The sequence below is a fragment of the Echiichthys vipera genome (assembly GCF_963691815.1).
Source record: "Echiichthys vipera genome assembly, chromosome: 18".
In the NCBI taxonomy this organism is placed as follows: Eukaryota; Metazoa; Chordata; class Actinopteri; order Perciformes; family Trachinidae; genus Echiichthys; species Echiichthys vipera.
In genome coordinates, this window is record NC_139843.1 from 9592718 (window position 1) to 9610282 (window position 17565).

The 17565-nt window shown below is 42.2% G+C and overlaps 1 protein-coding gene across 2 annotated transcripts; it reads left to right on the forward strand.

The window, feature by feature from the left end:
• Nucleotides 1–310: 310 nt before the first annotated feature.
• Nucleotides 311–12197, forward strand: sec31b (SEC31 homolog B, COPII coat complex component). 2 transcript variants are annotated; one of them, XM_083932536.1, is made up of 26 exons: nucleotides 311–444; nucleotides 1147–1372; nucleotides 2001–2196; nucleotides 2278–2373; nucleotides 2780–2920; nucleotides 3301–3443; nucleotides 3534–3633; nucleotides 3738–3899; nucleotides 4379–4531; nucleotides 4920–5150; nucleotides 5257–5331; nucleotides 5592–5684; nucleotides 5806–5923; nucleotides 6056–6234; nucleotides 6315–6441; nucleotides 6605–6750; nucleotides 7075–7248; nucleotides 7358–7510; nucleotides 7621–7807; nucleotides 7891–8289; nucleotides 8400–8438; nucleotides 9062–9120; nucleotides 9974–10099; nucleotides 10186–10305; nucleotides 10432–10503; nucleotides 10796–12197. In XM_083932536.1, the coding sequence occupies exons 2-26, from the start codon at nucleotides 1170–1172 to the stop codon at nucleotides 10973–10975; spliced, it is 3672 nt and encodes a 1223-aa protein (XP_083788662.1). In that variant the 5' UTR covers nucleotides 311–444; nucleotides 1147–1169; the 3' UTR covers nucleotides 10976–12197. The 2 variants fall into 2 exon arrangements, with proteins under 2 accessions (XP_083788662.1, XP_083788663.1); XM_083932537.1 differs by lacking the exon at nucleotides 8400–8438.
• Nucleotides 12198–17565: the final 5368 nt, after the last annotated feature.

Genomic DNA, 17565 nt, shown 5'->3' on the forward strand with positions numbered 1-17565 from the left:
AAATGATTCCACAAAGTATTAAATCTGGGGACTCATCACTTTTCCAACCCTGCTATTCTAGTTTTTCACTTTTTATTATTTTTTAGAAATTTCGGGGGGGGCGGTTACAGGAATGTCGTAAGGCAAAATGTGTAAGTCACGCTGGAATTTTTCTTTTTTTTTGTATTATTTCAGGCTTTAAAACAAAAAAGTGACTATTTCAAAGGGGTATCATAACTTTCTACAGGCACTTTATGTATAAGATAGACCTAAATCTTTGTTGGGTCAACGGTGACATCGGGGTTACGTTAGGCCACTGCCAAATCTCCATGTCGGCCACCGTAGCTCAGTGACAACACAGCAAAAGTACTTTGATCTGCGGCTAAGCTGCTAGCTCTGCTGATAAGTAGCTAGCTCTCCAGTTTGTTGTGGATGCGGACAGTCAGGCTGATAAAGACAGTTGACGTGAGTTACTCTCAACCCATGTTTATGTTTTTGTTGTTGTCTGCCTTAAAAGTGTATGACTCACGTCGTTTCTGTTGAGATATGGTAGCAGCTAAGGGTGGTGGCTGTTTGATCCATTGCTAGCTGTAAGCTTCGGCTCCGGTTATGCACTGGAACGACCAGGCACAGTGGGCAAGCTACAGGCGTTAATATGTTCGCTCATATGACTTATTTCTTACGTGGGGGTATGAATGATAAATTAACTTATCTTTTTTTAAATGTATGAAATAGTTAGGTAATGGCGGAGATCGGATTTTCTGTATTTAAACGTTTTAAATAAAGGTAACGGTGACATGTTTAAAGCCGCAATTGCGAAATGCTAACTGTAGCTACATATCAGGATAGCTTACGGTGAATTCATTTCTAAACGGTTTTGGCTATTATCTATAATATAGATATCATCATCGGTAACTACATTGAATTCGCTATGTTGGCATAATTAACACTGTGTAACACCGGTGGAAGCTAAGCTGTATGGCCAAATATAAGTCAACATTAGCCAGCTATTTCAGGAAATAGTCGGAGGGAATCTGTCAAAAGGGTGGTACCCTGTTGTTGGAGCTAACTGCACTACAGTTGTAAGTGTAGATTTGTACTTAACCATGTGTTGTTAAGCAATTATGTGTTATCTTTGACGTATTGGAGTCCCTTTCGTCTGTCCAGGACTAGAAACTTTGTAGAGGAATATGAGGCTGAAGGAGATCCAGAGGACTGCCCACCAGGCATGGAGTCCTGCCGAACACCATCCACTCCACCTGGCCTTGGGGACATCAGCACAACAGCTTGATGCCTCTTTTAACACCACAGCTGCCCTAGAGATATTTGAGGTGGACTTCTCTGACCCATCTCTGGACATGCAGCTCAAAGGCTCATTACCCACCTCCAACAGGTAATCTATAGAGGTGATCTCATCTCATCTCATCTCATCTTCAACTGCTTATCCGGGGTCGGGTCGCCGGGGACCCCAAACTTCCCTTTCCCGGGCCACAGCTCTAACTGGGGGATCCCGAGGCGTTCCCAGGCCAGTGTGGATATATAATCTCTCCACCTAGTCCTGGGTCTTTCCTGAGGCCTCCTCCCTAATAATAATAATAATAATAATAATAATAATAATACCACTGTCCATATCAGCCACCATATATAAGAGATGTGGCTTGTCTTACAATATGTTGCTTTATTTTGGTAAACAGCTATCTCAGTTTTACCACTATCACAGAAGTAGGGCCTGTATATACAGTAGCTCAAGTATTCTGGTAGTAGTAAGGATTCATTTATTATCCTGATAATGCAGAATATTATTAGGGAGTATCCTCTGTCAACAAACAGAGTCAGCACACTCTTCACCCCTTCAGATCTGCATGTTATCAGACTTTGTTTAAAGTGTGATTTGGCTCAAACATAATATATGACATACATAACTTTTGTGACATTGCTCAGAGTAGAACTAGAAGTGCACTTCATCTCTGAATCTATGCCATGTGTAGCAAATAACTCACTATACCTTTCATATTCCATAGGTTGCATAGTATCGTATGGGTGAATTTTGGAATGGGAGCAGATGGTACTGGAGGGAGACTGGTTGGTGGCAGTGAAAATGGCACATTAACTGTATATAACCCAGAGGTCATAATGAGCTCCGGTGCAGAGGCAATAGTAGGACAGTCTGACAAACACACAGGACCCATCCGAGCTCTTGATTTCAACCCTTTTCAGGTAAATGTCTTCTGGCAATATCGTCCTACAGTTTTCTTTTTAGTAGACATTATTAATTGTTCTCAAATCCTCCTTCCTCAGAGTAATCTCCTCGCTTCAGGAGCAAATGACTCAGAAATATATATTTGGGATCTGAACAACTTCAGCAGTCCAATGACACCAGGAACAAAAACACAGGTAGGAGTATGATTGAGTTAGGTTAAACAAAGTTCTTGTTGTGAGAGCTGAGTTGACGTCTTGTTTTGATCTCGACCCATTTATTATTGTGAGTCAAAATACAAAATAGAAACCACAACTGGCAGCTTTCTACTTGTTTCTGTACCATTGTAGTTTCATGTTTGTGAGTTAAGACCGAAAGCCACAAGAAAGTTTTGTTTATGGTTTCAGACTCTTGTGTGTTTAGAACTTCCCTTAGATAATGGGGGTAATGATGTCCTGCCATATGGACATTACACATTACACACATGTAGTAGCAGCATTACCTGCATGACACAGTCTTTGTTACATTATCATTTCAATATCTGATTGTTTAACACTCTGTCAGGTTTATTTCGACAGTAAAAGCCTTTGTCTCTTCTTTCAGCCTGCTGAGGACATCAGTGTTGTGTCCTGGAACAGGCAGGTTCAGCACATCCTGGCCTCTGCCAACCCCAGTGGGAAAGCAGTCGTGTGGGATCTTAGAAAGAACGAGCCCATTATCAAGATCAGTGACCACAGCAACAGGGTAGGTGGCTTTAACACAAAATAACATTAATTCCAAAATTATCTTCTGCCAAATTGCTGCAAGTTTGCCTTTTCTAAGTCAATCAGTAATGCTCATCTGCCACATTTCAGCAACATTTTCAGACGATTGAACATTTGTACAGCCACTGTACTGCAGTCAGTGCAGGTCAGATGGTTGGCCAGTCACATTACAGCAAATCAATGGCTGATTGACTAAGCACTAAGCCATACCCTCTAACTTCTGTTTATATTACTAAGACATAAAACATAAACATGAATGATTATATACAGTACAGTGTCATAGGTACTCACACCATTCAAAATGAATTTTTGCTGGTTGCTCCTCTATGATCCTAAATCTAATCTGTTCTTTGATTTCAGATGCACTGTTCAGGAATGCTCTGGCACCCTGATGTAGCCACTCAGTTGGTGTTGGCCTCTGAAGATGACAGACAGCCAGTCATCCAGATGTGGGACCTCCGTTTTGCCACATCGCCCCTTAAAGTCTTTGAAAACCACACAAGGTGAGGCTCGAACAGTTTGTGCTCATTTCAGTTTTTTTAGTCAAGTTGCAGAATATACTGCATGTACGTCCTGTTGGTGTTTTCTTACAGGGGGATTCTGTCCATATCCTGGAGCCAGGCTGACCCTGAGCTCCTGCTGAGTAGTGCTAAAGACAACAGGATCCTCTGCTGGAATCCAAACACTGGAGAGGTATGTGACGTTCATTACTGCTTATCTCTTATGCCTGAATGACCTCGCTTCATTATTGTGACAATGATTTCATAGATTCTCACGTGTCACCTGCTTCCTTTTAGGTCATTTACGAGCTTCCAACTTCGAACCAGTGGTGTTTTGATGTGCAGTGGTGCCCCAGGAATCCAGCCCTGCTTTCAGCCGCCTCATTTGATGGAAGAATCACTGTCTACTCTGTGATGGGAGGATGCTTGAAAGCTCAGCAGCAGAGCACAGTTGATAAGGTAGTGGCTGTTCTTAATGTGATGCTTTTAATCCCAAAGGGTGTGTGTTGTGCTGCATTGTTTGTCCACAAGATGGTGCCTGTGTGAAGGGATTTACATTGACTAATGAAGACCAATACTGTATAACATTGAATTTGAATCAAAGGCCTAGAATTTAAGAGGCAATTGCCTGAAGTAGGGCTCCAGTTAACAATTGTTTTCATCATTTATTGAGCTGCAGAATATTTTCTCAATGTAGAAATGAAAAGTTTGGTCTATATAGAATATCAGACGGTAAAAATGTTTCCTTAATCAATTCTATTATATTAATTCTTTCTGTCTTTCTGTCTTTCTTCCAACTCACTGGGTAGAGTGGTGTGTCCTATATAGGCTCAGTCCTTGACAGCAGCCTGGGTTAAAATATTAAATCTGATTTGCAACTAATCAGCTCTACGGCAAGGATTTGTTCTTGTTTTAAAATGTTATATTTTATTTAACAGATATCATCCTCGTTTGATTCAATGGATCCCTTTGGTACAGGGCAGGTGCTGCCTCCCTTGCAAGTTCCTCAGCCTACAGTACAGGACACTATAGTTCCCCCTCTGAAGAAGCCACCTAAGTGGGTGCGCAGGCCAGTGGGCGCTTCCTTTGCTGTAAGTGCAACATTCAAATACTTTATAATGAAGATAAAATGGTATCATCATTTCAGAAGATGATTATAGTGACTAAAATGATCACAGTTATCAGTATTATCACGGTATTGTTAAAACCTGCTGAAAATGTAAAAAAGTACTGATACCCAAACATCAAGTTGTATATTGGAAACCACAAATACATTTAGCAAACTGTTTCGTTTGCATAGGCATTAACATAATTCGTTTTTCAAAATGCAGTAATCAAACATGGTTTTAGTGATAATTAAAATTTGAAAGGGTTACTAAACGTCAGGAGTTTTTAAACCAGTGACCGTTCAATCCCTGTGTTATAAGTATGTTGATGGAAAAAGCGTATACGACTGTTGTTGTGGGTGTTTTTTCACAGTTTGGTGGAAAGCTGATAACCTTTGAGAATCCCAAGCCGCCTCCTGTGCAGAGCCCCCAGCCCGTCCCCAGACAAGTGTTTGTGAGCCAGGTTACCACGGAGACAGAGTTCCTCCAGCGCTCCAGGGAGCTGCAGGCGGCACTGCAGTCAGGCTCCTTCAACAACTACTGCCAGGCCAAGATTCAGAACGCCAAATCAGACTCTGAGCAGGACATATGGAAGTTCCTTCTGGTGGGTCTTAACACCAGTCTAATATTTAGACATTAAGGCTTAAGTCTGTCAGTCATTGTGTGGGGTTAATTTCATTTATAAGTTAATACACTTTCTCTGCTTACAGGTAAACTTTGAAGATGAAGCCCGCGTAAAATTCCTCGGACTTTTGGGTTTCAGCAAAGATGAATTGGAGAAAAGGGTATTCTGCCTCTTATTCATAAATAAATGTAGACATTAGCTGATATCTGTCATATACAGGAATTTACCAAGAGCTGGGCAATATGGTCAAAATCTTCTATTAGGCTGTAGGTAATTTCTTATCTCTATAACAATATATATCGAGATATAGCATGTTTTCTGGTAATTCAATAAATAAATAAATAGCCATATGGGGGATATGACTTCAATACTTGTGACTTATATCCTTCATGTCTTTACTGTTAAAATATATTCATGCAGATATCAAAGTGTCTGGGGAAGAGTTTTCAGCACAATGGACATGGAGTAGATGCCAAAGATCTGGCAGAAAAGATGCAGCGGCTCTCCACTGAAGTCAGCAAGTCTTCATACATAATTTTTTTTTTTTCAAATATTTTTGTTATTTGCATACATCCATTTTGCAGCACTTGATTATTGTAAAATGTTCTTTGTTTGCCCTTTGTTGCATTTCCAGAGGTCTGACGTAGCTACTGCTGTAGGTGATGCTCGAACGTCTGGTTCCGTTTCACCGGCAGACTTCTTTATTCAGACCCCAAAGGAAAACTCCAACTTCCAGATCCCCGTATCATGTGGTAAAATCCCTCATCTGCACACACCATTAATTATGTGATGAAAGCTAATATTATCTCTGTTTAGATGTCTTGTCATTGTTGGTCATGATTAAAAATTGAACTGCAGTTTGTGTTGCTGTTGATCTTTGTAAGATGCTGATGGTTTGATAAGCCAGGCGCTGCTGGTTGGTAACTTTGAGGGAGCTGTGGATCTGTGTCTGAATGATGGTCGTTACGCTGAAGCCATCCTGTTGTCTATCAGCGGAGGAGAGGAACTGCTCAAGAAAACTCAGCAAAAATACCTAAGCAATCAAAAGAACAGCATTTCAATGGTAAGCATACTTTTGATTCATTTTGTTTCAGTTGGTGCAATCACAGGGGCAGATTTGATTTAATCTGTCCCTAACTGCAGCTCATATCGTCAGTGGTGACCCAGAACTGGAGAGACATAGTGCAAAGCTGTGAGTTGGACAACTGGAAAGAGGCTCTCGCTGCTCTGCTGACTTATGCTCACCCTGAAGATTTTGCCCGTCTGTGTGGTAAGTCACAAAATCACATGTGTAGTGGCACATTGAGCATGCTGCGACTTGCATCGCCTCCAGGCGAACTGCAACTTTACAGGACTACTTGTTTTACTTGCTGAATAACATTTTGTACTTTTCCTCCCTGCTAATTCTTTAATTCTGCAATTCTTCGTGGTAGATACCCTGGGAGGCCGGTTGGAGCATGAGAAAACAGAGAAGCGCTGCCTGCAGGCCTGTCTGTGTTACATCTGCTCTGGGAACATTGAGAAGCTTGTGGAGTGCTGGGCCTTGCACAGAGACTGCTCCTCCCCTCTTGGTCTAGAGGTATAATCTTTGTAAAGGTTTGGTCTAGGCTTTGCATACTGTTTTAACTACACTGTGGCCCCAAGCACAAAAGCAAATGTGAACTATGTGGTCTTATTTTTATGTGCTACCACTACTGAAATTGATCAACAAGTAGAGTAGAATAGTAACCTAGGAGAAACTGATACATTTCTCTATGGCAATTATTGATTTGTACTTTGTTTGTACTTGCAAAGACATCTGATTTGTCCACCAGAAGGATCTCACTCATATATGAAGACGTAAGAATGGTTGCTTGCACTGTCATGCAAAACCCAGTGACGTGCGTATCTATTTGTGTCACAGGATCTGGTCGAAAAAGTAATGATGCTACGTAAGTCAATCGAACGCCTCCGCAACAGCGAGGTGGCAGTCCAGAGCCCCATCCTGGCCGAGAAGCTGACCTGCTACGCTGGCATACTGGCTGCAGAGGGCAGTCTGGCCACTGCCATGACCTACCTGCCTGAGAACTCAGACCAAGTAAGAGGCATGACAGAAACCTCATTTCAAAAACCCAAATTCATTCTTCTGCTCCATTTGGATTGTGATAAATACTTTTTTGTGTGTCTACACAATGTCGTTTCCTCAGGCTGGGATTACGATGCTGAGAGACAGACTGTTCCATGCTCAGGAAGAGGCTACAGCTAAACAGCAGCCTCCAAACTCCTTCAACAGAGTGAATATGTCCACAGCCAAGCCCACTCCTGCTGCTCAAACTCCTGCACCAAAAGCACAAATCATGGTATAGATTTATTAGCAATCAAAAGCATTCAATCATATATTTTGCAGGATTCCTTTTCCTATGTAATTATGGGTACTTGAAACATAGTGTTATTGTTTTCCCAACCTCAGAGTCAGTACCAGCCCTCGGCTCCTTCCCAGCCTGCCCAACAGCAGCCTCCTTTGCCGTCATTTTTTACACCACAAGTTCCAACCAACACCGGGCCCGGTCTGCCGCCGCCTTCTCATGTGTTGCCACCCAGTTCAACCCGCCCTGCCTTGAGGCCTCCCTACCCCCAACAACCTGCTCCGGCTGCAGGTTTGACGCTGACCATTTGCATTCTGCTCTCTGGTAATTCAGGCAGATTTTTTTTTCATGTAATGGTACTTGTCCTTTGCCAGGTTTCCTTCCTCATCAGCCATTCCAGCCTCAGCCTATGCCCATTGGCGGACCCTCAGGCTACCCTCCTCCACGTCCTTCTATGCCAGCTGCTAACTTGTCAGGACCTCCGCTACCGCCTCCGTCGTTGACCCCTGGAGGCCTGCCCCCCATGCCCAGCCCTGGGGTGCCACCAACAAGCTTCATGCCATCTACCTCGTTACCCGCTGGTCCCATGTCACAAAGCTCCCAACCTGGAGCCCCAGTACCCATGTACCCAGGGGGTCCCCACAACCAGGGTCCCGCACCCTCCATGACATCTGGTCCTTATGCACCTCTTGGATCTGGGTACCCGCAAGGAGGCCCCGGAGCTCCTGCTGTAAAGCCGTTCTCTTCCCCTGCTGTTGCTCCCCCTCCTACAGGTAGAATATCTTAGAGATGATTTATAGAAACAGATCTACAGATGTTAACAGGAATCTGTTGCTGATGGTTATTGAGTTCTATTCAGTTGTGCACCTCATTTGACTTGCAGGATTCTTTCCCTGGCTGAATTCCCAGTGTGAACATCAAGGTGACAGTTAGGGTTGGATATGGAATGGAATAAGGATGCATCTAAATATAAATTTAAGTGACCAGAAAAACACCTGTAAAACGCCTGTACAACAAAAATCCCTGCATTACTTTTGTATTAGATTGCACTCCATCGTACAGAGTTTCTATATTTTTCTGGTCACTCTGTATTTTTGGTGGTGTTTGCTTGTGCCGCTGTATGCTTGAGGGAAATGTAGTGACTTAAAGTGAGTGAGTTTAAAAAGACAGTAAACAAACTCACAATGTTCAGGCTTGAATCAACACACTGGTGTTATTCGGTGTCCTTTTAGTCACAGTCATATAGTACAGTGGAGACATTTACAGCATGTTCAGTTGATACACTCAAAAATATATATGTGAGGTGCTTTCAGTTTTTCTGCACTGGGATATTGTTACCATTGAGTGATTATGAGGATGCTGCCTGCACATTTGCCCATATTTGCTGTTTTGTTTCTGCATAAACTGACGAATGACCTGTTCGCAATGTTCACTAACCTTGGCTCAGAGAGATTGTCTTTTGTAGACAATCTTTGACCGCTTGAGTGTTGTGCCAAGAAACAAATGCCATTAGTCATTGAAATTCTCACTTGCTTTCTGAATTAGGACCCCAAGAAGGCTGGAATGACCCACCAGCAGTACGAGGTGGACCCAGGAAGAAAAAGGTACTTCTTACAATTTACATAATTCAGCTTTTTCAGGGAAAAACAGTAATCCAAGGTTCTTCCTACCCTGTAAAAACTACAATAAAGCACTAAGCCAATTAGTTCAGTACAAAACACAGCAATCCTGCAACTGGCAGGATTAGACTTCTAACTATCTGTTTCTTTTAGATATTTGTGTCAAATTCTCTGCTCTTTTGTTGAGGAATATCTACAAAAAATCAGCCACAAACTCATTTATATTTCTGGTTCTGTGTGTGTGTGTGGGGGGGTTCTGTGTGGATTTTGTTTTACATCATATCATTAATTGTTTATGTTTTGTTTACCTCGTTACGCCACAATCTTTCCATTTACCCCCTGTTAACAGCAGAAGTACTCCCTGGTGTGCAAGTACCTCCGGTTTGGGAATCACTGCTCTAAGATGCGTGGTATACATAGTGCCGTGCTGTTTGTACTTGGCAAAGCTAAATAATTCAACCCATCAAACACTCAGTTCAATAATTTAATGAATTGTTCATTGTTAAAGCTGCACTGATAAATGTTTAATGAAAAAAAAAGACTTAAATGACTTGATGTAATTTGAAAGGGGTTGTGCAAAGTGACAAACCCTTAGAGAATTATGACTCTCTTTTACCTGGTTTCCAGCTGCAGGGGGTGGATGTTTGCAGCAAATAAGCTTTAAAGGTATTTCAACCCCTCAAAAAAAATAAACAACGTTAGAAACTACAAGCTAACTAAAGCTGAACATCCAGTCAGCTTGTTGTGGAGTTCCTCTGCCTCAAAGTGTCAAATCTAGTTCCATTTCAGTGTTATCTAAACTTCCTCTCACTGATTGGATACTGTTTTGTGTTCGCAGATGCCTGATAACTACACTCCACCAGCTCCCATCACTGCCCCGGTGATGGGATTCCCTGTGGAGGCCCCTCAGCCCCACGAACACGCTCAAGTCCCCCCTGGAGCCCCCCAAGAGCCCAGCGTGCAGGTTGGTGTGTGAAAAGGGGCTGTTATCTGTATTCTCACACCGCAAACACGTCTACACCTTGTATTTTGTTTCCTTGTTTTCCTCAGCTCCTGCAGCAGCTGCCGGCGGAGAGGGTGGAGCAGAAAGAAATCCCAGCTGAACACATGGTCCTCAAATCAACCTTTGATAGCCTGGTGCAGCGCTGCCAGCTCGCAGCGGGAGACCCGGTAAGTCTTGCTATGTGTGCGCGGCAACAGCATCCACGTGTAGCCGTGTTTGGAATAAAACCTGTATTGATTCAAGGAAAAGGTTTTTTATTTGATATAAAATGACCACTTGTGTTTATTTTTCAGCAAACAAAAAGGAAACTTGATGATGCATCCAAACGTTTGGGATACCTGTATGACAAACTGAGAGAGCAGTCGGTAAGAAGAAGTTGTTGTTGTTATTATTATTCAGAACATCCATTAACCATAATAACGTAATTGCATTTCTAATGATGCTGACTGATGGCAACATTAATGTAGAGTCCTATTGTTTCTGTGAATGTTGAAATTGAGAATGAAAAAAATCTTTTGTCTTTTGAACATTGAAGCATGTAAACATGTTCTAGTTTGCAGAAACCCGTACAAATGTGAACCTAAAAATGCGCCTTAAATAGACAGGACCTTAAATATCATGTGCCACAGAGTAACAAGTCATATTGTTGTTTCTTAGCTCTCTCACAACATCCTGAACGGGCTCCATGAGATCAGCCGTTGTGTGGCGGGCCAGAACTACCAGCGCGGTCTGGAGGTTCACACGCAGGTGGTCAGCAGCAGCAACTTCAGCGAGATCTCTGCCTTCATGCCCATTCTCAAAGTGGTCATGACCATCGCCAACAAGCTGGGCGTCTAACCCCTGCAGGGGGGGGGAAACACCACCCACCAGACTTCAGTGTTATCATATTGTTATATATGTATTTATTTCTTTTTGACCCGACGACGTGCTTTGATAATGAAAATGATTACTGATGATATTGCAGATCGTGGTCTTCACTCCATACATATTCCTTCCTGGAGGCTGATTTTGGGCAGTGAGGTGGATTTCGTTTTGTAGAGAGTTGTCAATGTTGCCGTGATTATTTTACGATAAAATGAATGTAATTCTGAAAGTTGTGATTCTGTGTAAATTCAACGGTTGATGTAATATACAAAGTCTGAATCAAGGCAGGTGTTTGTAAAGGTAGTTGCATTTTCATAGTCCACTTTACACTCTGCATACCTTTTTGCCCCTCAAATAATGTTTTGATTGAATACATGCAGTGCTCCAACTGCAGAAACAAAACATCCAGCACTCGCAGATCTTATAGTGAAAGTATAGGGGTAAAAAAATGGTGAGAATAAAATGTGGGTTGCACTTACTATCTATCCTGTGTGTGTAGTTTGTATGAGGCAGAAAACACACCGATACTCGTGTCCTTTTGCAACAAGCGTCAAGGAAACACTGTAACATAAGTCCTGATTGTTCTCTTCTTTACCCGCTGTAACAGATTGTGTCCAGTTGATTGTGCCATAAGGGGCCGTTTGGCCAAAGCACTGCGGAAGAATGCATTTCAGTGATTGTCAAGTTGCTGTTTTATTTTTCTTCTCGGTTTAGTGTTAAATAATTTCCTGATAGCATGTGTGAGTGACTGAATCTTTTCTCTTTTGACCCTCAGACTTGCTTCAGTGTGCATGTTTCCCTGCCGAGTTCACATGGCAGCTCATTAACAAGAATTACATTAATTTATGTTGAAGTGCGAATGAAATTGACATCCGGGCTTCACCCTCTGTTAAAGATGCTTTAACTCATCTTTCTACCTTGGCTACGTCTTATCTTTTTTTGTAACACTGAATAAGGTGTTTTTTTTGTTTTTTTAGATTAGATCAAACAATGAACTTAATTGAACTGATGAATGAAAACATGATATTCTGAGGTTTGTAGCTGGACATAAAGCTGGATAGTCTGGTGTATCATGGCAGCAGAAGGCAGTAAAGTGCCTCAGTGCTCATTTTGGTTGCACAGATATTTATACAATCCATGTTGCTTACTTTACTCATGTCGGTATCTTTTTCAAATAAAATATCACTTCAAAGGTTTTGAGCCTTGATTCATGTTTTGATACATTCATTTTTGAGTATTACCAGGTGCTTATGTTTGTGCCATTGCCCCACCAATCTGGCATCGTGGCTGGTGTGATGCAAGATGGTCTCTAGTTTATAGATTGGATATTAGCCATTAATATGAACAACTTTAGGGTCTCCATGCTTAATAAAATGTCAGTGTGCAGTTATTTCTTAGCTATGTCTTTAGTTATTTATTTTTAACTTATCTGTTTTATTAGATAGTGAGCAAACTGTGAACCCTTTGTGAACAGACTTTATTACAGTTTTTGAGCCTAAATGCAAAAAGTCACTTATTAGAAAGTGGTGAAACGTCTTCCTAGACAAATAACCAAGTCTGGTTGTTTTTGACTGAAATTGCTTTGGGGATAACGATGACCTGGACAAATGAGAATATTCACAGCTTATTAGAAAGTGTGACTACTCACATATTATTATTATTAATCACAGGGGTATTTTTCCTATTTAGGCCTACAGTTAATAGTTTTAGTAATTTCACATGATACATTCACATGAAGTTGTCAGGAACACATGAGTAGGCAATGTGAATTTCTTGTTTTTCTTTCTTTGGTGTTCAATAATTAAATTAAATAATTCAGATCTTATCCAGTGAGCAGTGCGTTTGCAGTATTTCAAACCCATTACCACATAATATAAAAACTTCTAAGAGCTTCAAGTACTGTACAAATGTAGTAACATCAGAGTTGAACAATGAACAAATGTAATATGAAGCACTGCTATGGATTAAACTACCTATTGTATAGTTAAAAATCTCCATTAGCTACATTCAAATTCTGTTGGTGTATGTTTTATATTAACACTAAAGTGTCAATGAGTCATTTTAATTTTGATGCTTTATTTTGCTTCTTTAAATAACATTTTGAATGCATGTACCTACATTTTAACATTATGGTTTTGTTGATTTTGTCTTCTTAAGGATTTCTTCTTCTCTGCAATTCTTATTTCCAACGGTAGATGGCTCTCTGTTTAACATGTTGTCATGCATTTCCCTACCGTCTGCACAACTATAATGCAAAAGGCTGCCAACCCCCACCACCACCAGCAGCACTTATCATATAGTTTTCAGCCTCCACGCCCACTGTTAAGTAACTTCAGCTTCTCCATTTTCCCATTTTCTACCAAAGCACCTGAACGCACCAGATGGAAGACTTCAGGGGCGTCTAATTATGAAACTCATTCATTCAGTTCTCTGTGAAAAATCCTGAGGGTGTGACATGTCCGTTTGCAAGCTGGCACATGGTAAGCACAGGTGGGTCACGCCCCCTCCCTCCATTGGTCCACAAGGATCACAAGTGGGGACCTCGCCGCTGATTGGCCGGTTTGAGTCAGACGCTGTGAGCTGCGTGGCGTGGATGCTTTTTTGGGGGGTTGAACGGCAGTAACCTTCCCGTCATGTCCGTCTCGGGTGATGTTCAATAAAATGCAACTTCACCACACATCACACCACAGCAGCAGCGTCCTGAGTCATGCAGGGCTCTGCCTTTACGGGACACCGTGACCTGAGGAGGTTAATAAGGTTTAATGTGCTACTAACACACTGTACAACAGGACTTTGTGATCCTGCACAGAAGCACCCAAATACTTACAGTTCATGCTGCTTTAACATTCTAGTCCTCTGCATTTAAACAGGACACTATTATTAGCCTGAAAATGTAATCAACAAATACAGTATGAAGTATTATTCATTGATTAAGCTACCTGGCAGTAGTCCATAAGTAGTAGTATTTATTAGAATTATTGCACCGTTGCAGGTTACAACATTAAAGTGATGCTTTCATATTTGCATCAGTAATTATAAACTAGTAATTTAAAATAAATCTGCACAATGTGTACTTTTGCTTTAGGTACTTTAAGCATATTTGAGGCTTAAAGTACCTTCATGCATGCACAGCTTTTACTTGTAACAAGGCATTTCTACAGTGTGGTATTTTCTTTTGCTCAAGTAGAATATTTGAGTAGTTCTTCCCACAGAAAGTGTTCAGTGTGGTGGAATGTAACTAAGTACATTTTCTCAAGTACTGTACTTCAGTGCAATTAAAAATTACTTCTAATAATTGAGTATTTACATTGCATGCTTCTTTTCATCTCTAGGGAAATGTGGCACTTTTCACTCTACTACATTATCTGACAGCTGTAGTTACAAAACACTTGCATTAAGATTCTACATAAAAAGATGATATCACTTTATAAGAGGATGCATTACTATGAATGCCATTACCAACGACATATAAAGTAAAATTAGCTCCACCTCAACCAGTAATTAAACACAATAGGGTACTTTTGCCTTTTATATTTTAAGTAGGCCGACATTTTGACAATGATTCCTGACAACTTCAACGTGTGAGTGAGCATTTTTACATTGTGGTATCATTACTTTTAATTAAGTGAAGGATCTGAGTACTTCCTCCACTATTCAATGTTAGGGCTGCAACTAACAGTTATTTTAATTATTGATTGAGATGTTACAATAATCAATAAACTATAGTCTATAAAATGTCAGAAACTAGTGGAAAATAAACTGAAAGGTAAAAACAAGATATTCATCCCCTCTCTCCCTTCTTTCCTGTTACTCTTCAGCTGCTCTAATAAAAGGGAAATAACAACCCTAAAACATCTTTTTAATGACTTGATTAAGTAACTGATCAACAAATTGTTCCAGCAGTGGGGCACATGATGTAATATAAACTGGTGTCTGGTCAGCATGCTGGTCCTACATTCCTTTCTGCCCTGTGTAAAGCATTTAACACATTTTGACAAAGAAGAGCAAAGAACTGCAGTGTAAAATAGTTGGAATATATTTGAACACTTGCACACTTATGTCAGCAGCAGACTGGAAGTGTTGAGTTCCTTACCGCAGAAGGCCAAAAACTAGCCAGGGAACAGAAAATCCCTGTTGGACTATTACCAGAAAACTGCAGAATGCATCCTCTCTCTCTCTCTCTCTCTCTCTCTCTCTCTCACACACACACACACACGCACACACACGCACAAAGACACAAACAAACACACACACACACACACACACACACACACACACACAAAAGCAGTGGCGGGAGAAGGATTCAAGTTACTTAAGTAAACTTATCAGCTAACCCAAAAATGCTCCATGATAAGTAAAGGCTCTGCATTAGACAGATGAACAATGGTGGAATGTAACTATGTACATTTAGTTACAGTTACTAGTTATGTTTAACAAAAAAACATGCTTATATATGAGTACTATACTAATAATATACCCAGCAGTATACAAAGTATCTATCTATCTTACATGTACTTGTTGGTGATAATGAATGATAACCCTGTCTATAAAGACCAAGTCTGTAGTGCATTTTGAGGGCATTCATAGTTAATTATAATGTGCTTCTAATACTTCACTTGTAAAAACACATAATGCTTTCTGATGCACGATATCAACAGTCATAAAACATTATATATGTGACTTAAAAATGGGTCTTATAATACATTATGACTACCTGTACACGCCTCAATAATCAGCTGTAGTAAGGACTCATATTGGGCTAAGATAGTCCATGCAGTATCATGAGTTATCACTGTATGTGTTAAAAGTGAAGTACATACTAATGCATCTTTAATAATGCATGCTTCATCATAACATGTGATTGTTGTTGGTAAGTGTAATGCATTTGCATATATTTATTCGTTCTAAAATACACTTTTGGTGCAACTTAAGACACATCATCAGTGTTGACACCTGGGTTCATCGGGTGTTTCGGGTCTCACAACAGACACCCTCGCCCAGGGGACCCGGCCGGGGTGATCAAGTCCCGGCTTGTGTCTTAAGAGCATTTGCCCACGACTCGCCCCGCTTGATCCACAGCCATCTGGACGCCTTTTCTGCTGTGTCGCTGATGTTCTTGATGGCTCTCCTGTTGTGCAGCCCCTTCACTCCTAGCATTTTGAGTGCCCTGATGAGAGACTGGCCAGCGAATCCTCTGCATCCGACCTCGATGGGGTTGCATCGGGTCCTCCATCCCCTGCTTCGGCATTCACCTGCCAGCTCCTCATACTTGGCTCTCTTCCTCTCAAAGGCCTCCTCCATCCGGTCTTCCCATGAAACAGTCAACTCCAGCAGGACCACTTGCCTTGTTGTCTCCGACACCAGGACCATGTCTGGCCTGAATGTGGTCATTGCAATGTTCTCCAGGAACTTGAGCTGTCTCCCTAGGTCGACCTTCAGCTTCCAGTCTCGGGCTGTTGCCAGCATCCCCCCTGCTTGACCGTGGCTTCTCCCCAGCCCTAACAAAGGCGACGGACTGCCTGGCTGGTTGTTTGTGTTTGCTAGTGAAATCCCTGTGCTGATTGCAATGACCCATAGCACTTGGTCATGGCGCCAGCGATAACGCCCCTCTCCTAGTGCTCTGGGGCAGCAGCTCAGGATATGCTCTAGCGATCCAGCTCTCTGGCAGAGAGGGCACAGTGGGTTCTCAGCCAAGCCCCAGCAGTGGAGGTTGGACGGGCTTGGGAGGACATCGTAGACCGACTGGGTGAGAAACTTGATCCGGTGTAGCTCAGATCGCCATAGCTCTGTCCATGAAATCTTCCGGTCAGCTGCTTCCTCCCATCTGGTCCACGCCCCCTGCTGCCACATCCCTATTGTCCTACTGCAGCGGGCTTCCTCCACCCCTGCCCGGACCTCCTCCTGGATCAGCTGACGCCTTTCTTTCCCCTGGGCCTTGTTGTAGGAATGTCTTGGGTTGCTCCCCCTGACTCTCAAACTGAAGCAGCTGTAGTAGTCCAGTATGAGGTTCTTGATATTGCCTGGAACATAGTGTCGGTCGAGCGAGGTTTCCACCAGCTTGTGTGGAATGGACCCGTAGGGGTTGGCAAGGTCGGGCCAAAGGACTGCCAGGTCTCCTTTGCCTTCCCGTGCCTCCCGGATCAGCTGGGTGACGACTCCTGTGTGCTCGATGCATCCTGGGACCTTTGGGACTCCCCCCTTCTGCACAGAGGTGTCAATGTACGTGTTCCTCAAGAGGAACTCCATCATGAGCCGGGCAGCAATACTGAAAAATATCTTGCCCTCGATGCTGAGGAGTGAGATGATCCTGAATTGCTCGATGGTAGTTGAGCTCTCTTCTTTTGGAATCCAGACCCCCTCTGCGTGTCTCCACTGCTGGGCCACCTTCTTCCTTCTCCAGATGAGCCTGAGGATCGTCCACAGTCGCTTCAAGAGTCTGGGGCATCTCTTATAGACCACATATGGCACTCCGCTGGGGCCTGGTGCTGAATTAGATCTCGCTGCCTTGACAACTGTCTCAACTTCTTTCAAAGTTGGCTCCTTGGTGTTAAATGCAGAGGTGG

Bases quoted from the DNA above. Each gene is read 5' to 3' on its own strand.
- sec31b (XM_083932536.1), top strand. From the start codon at position 1,170: ATGAGGCTGAAGGAGATCCAGAGGACTGCCCACCAGGCATGGAGTCCT. The intron at 2,374-2,779 runs GTAGGAGTATGA...CTCTTCTTTCAG, and splicing joins CACCAGGAACAAAAACACAG to CCTGCTGAGGACATCAGTGT. The intron at 5,685-5,805 runs GTCAGCAAGTCT...TTGCATTTCCAG, and splicing joins TGCAGCGGCTCTCCACTGAA to AGGTCTGACGTAGCTACTGC.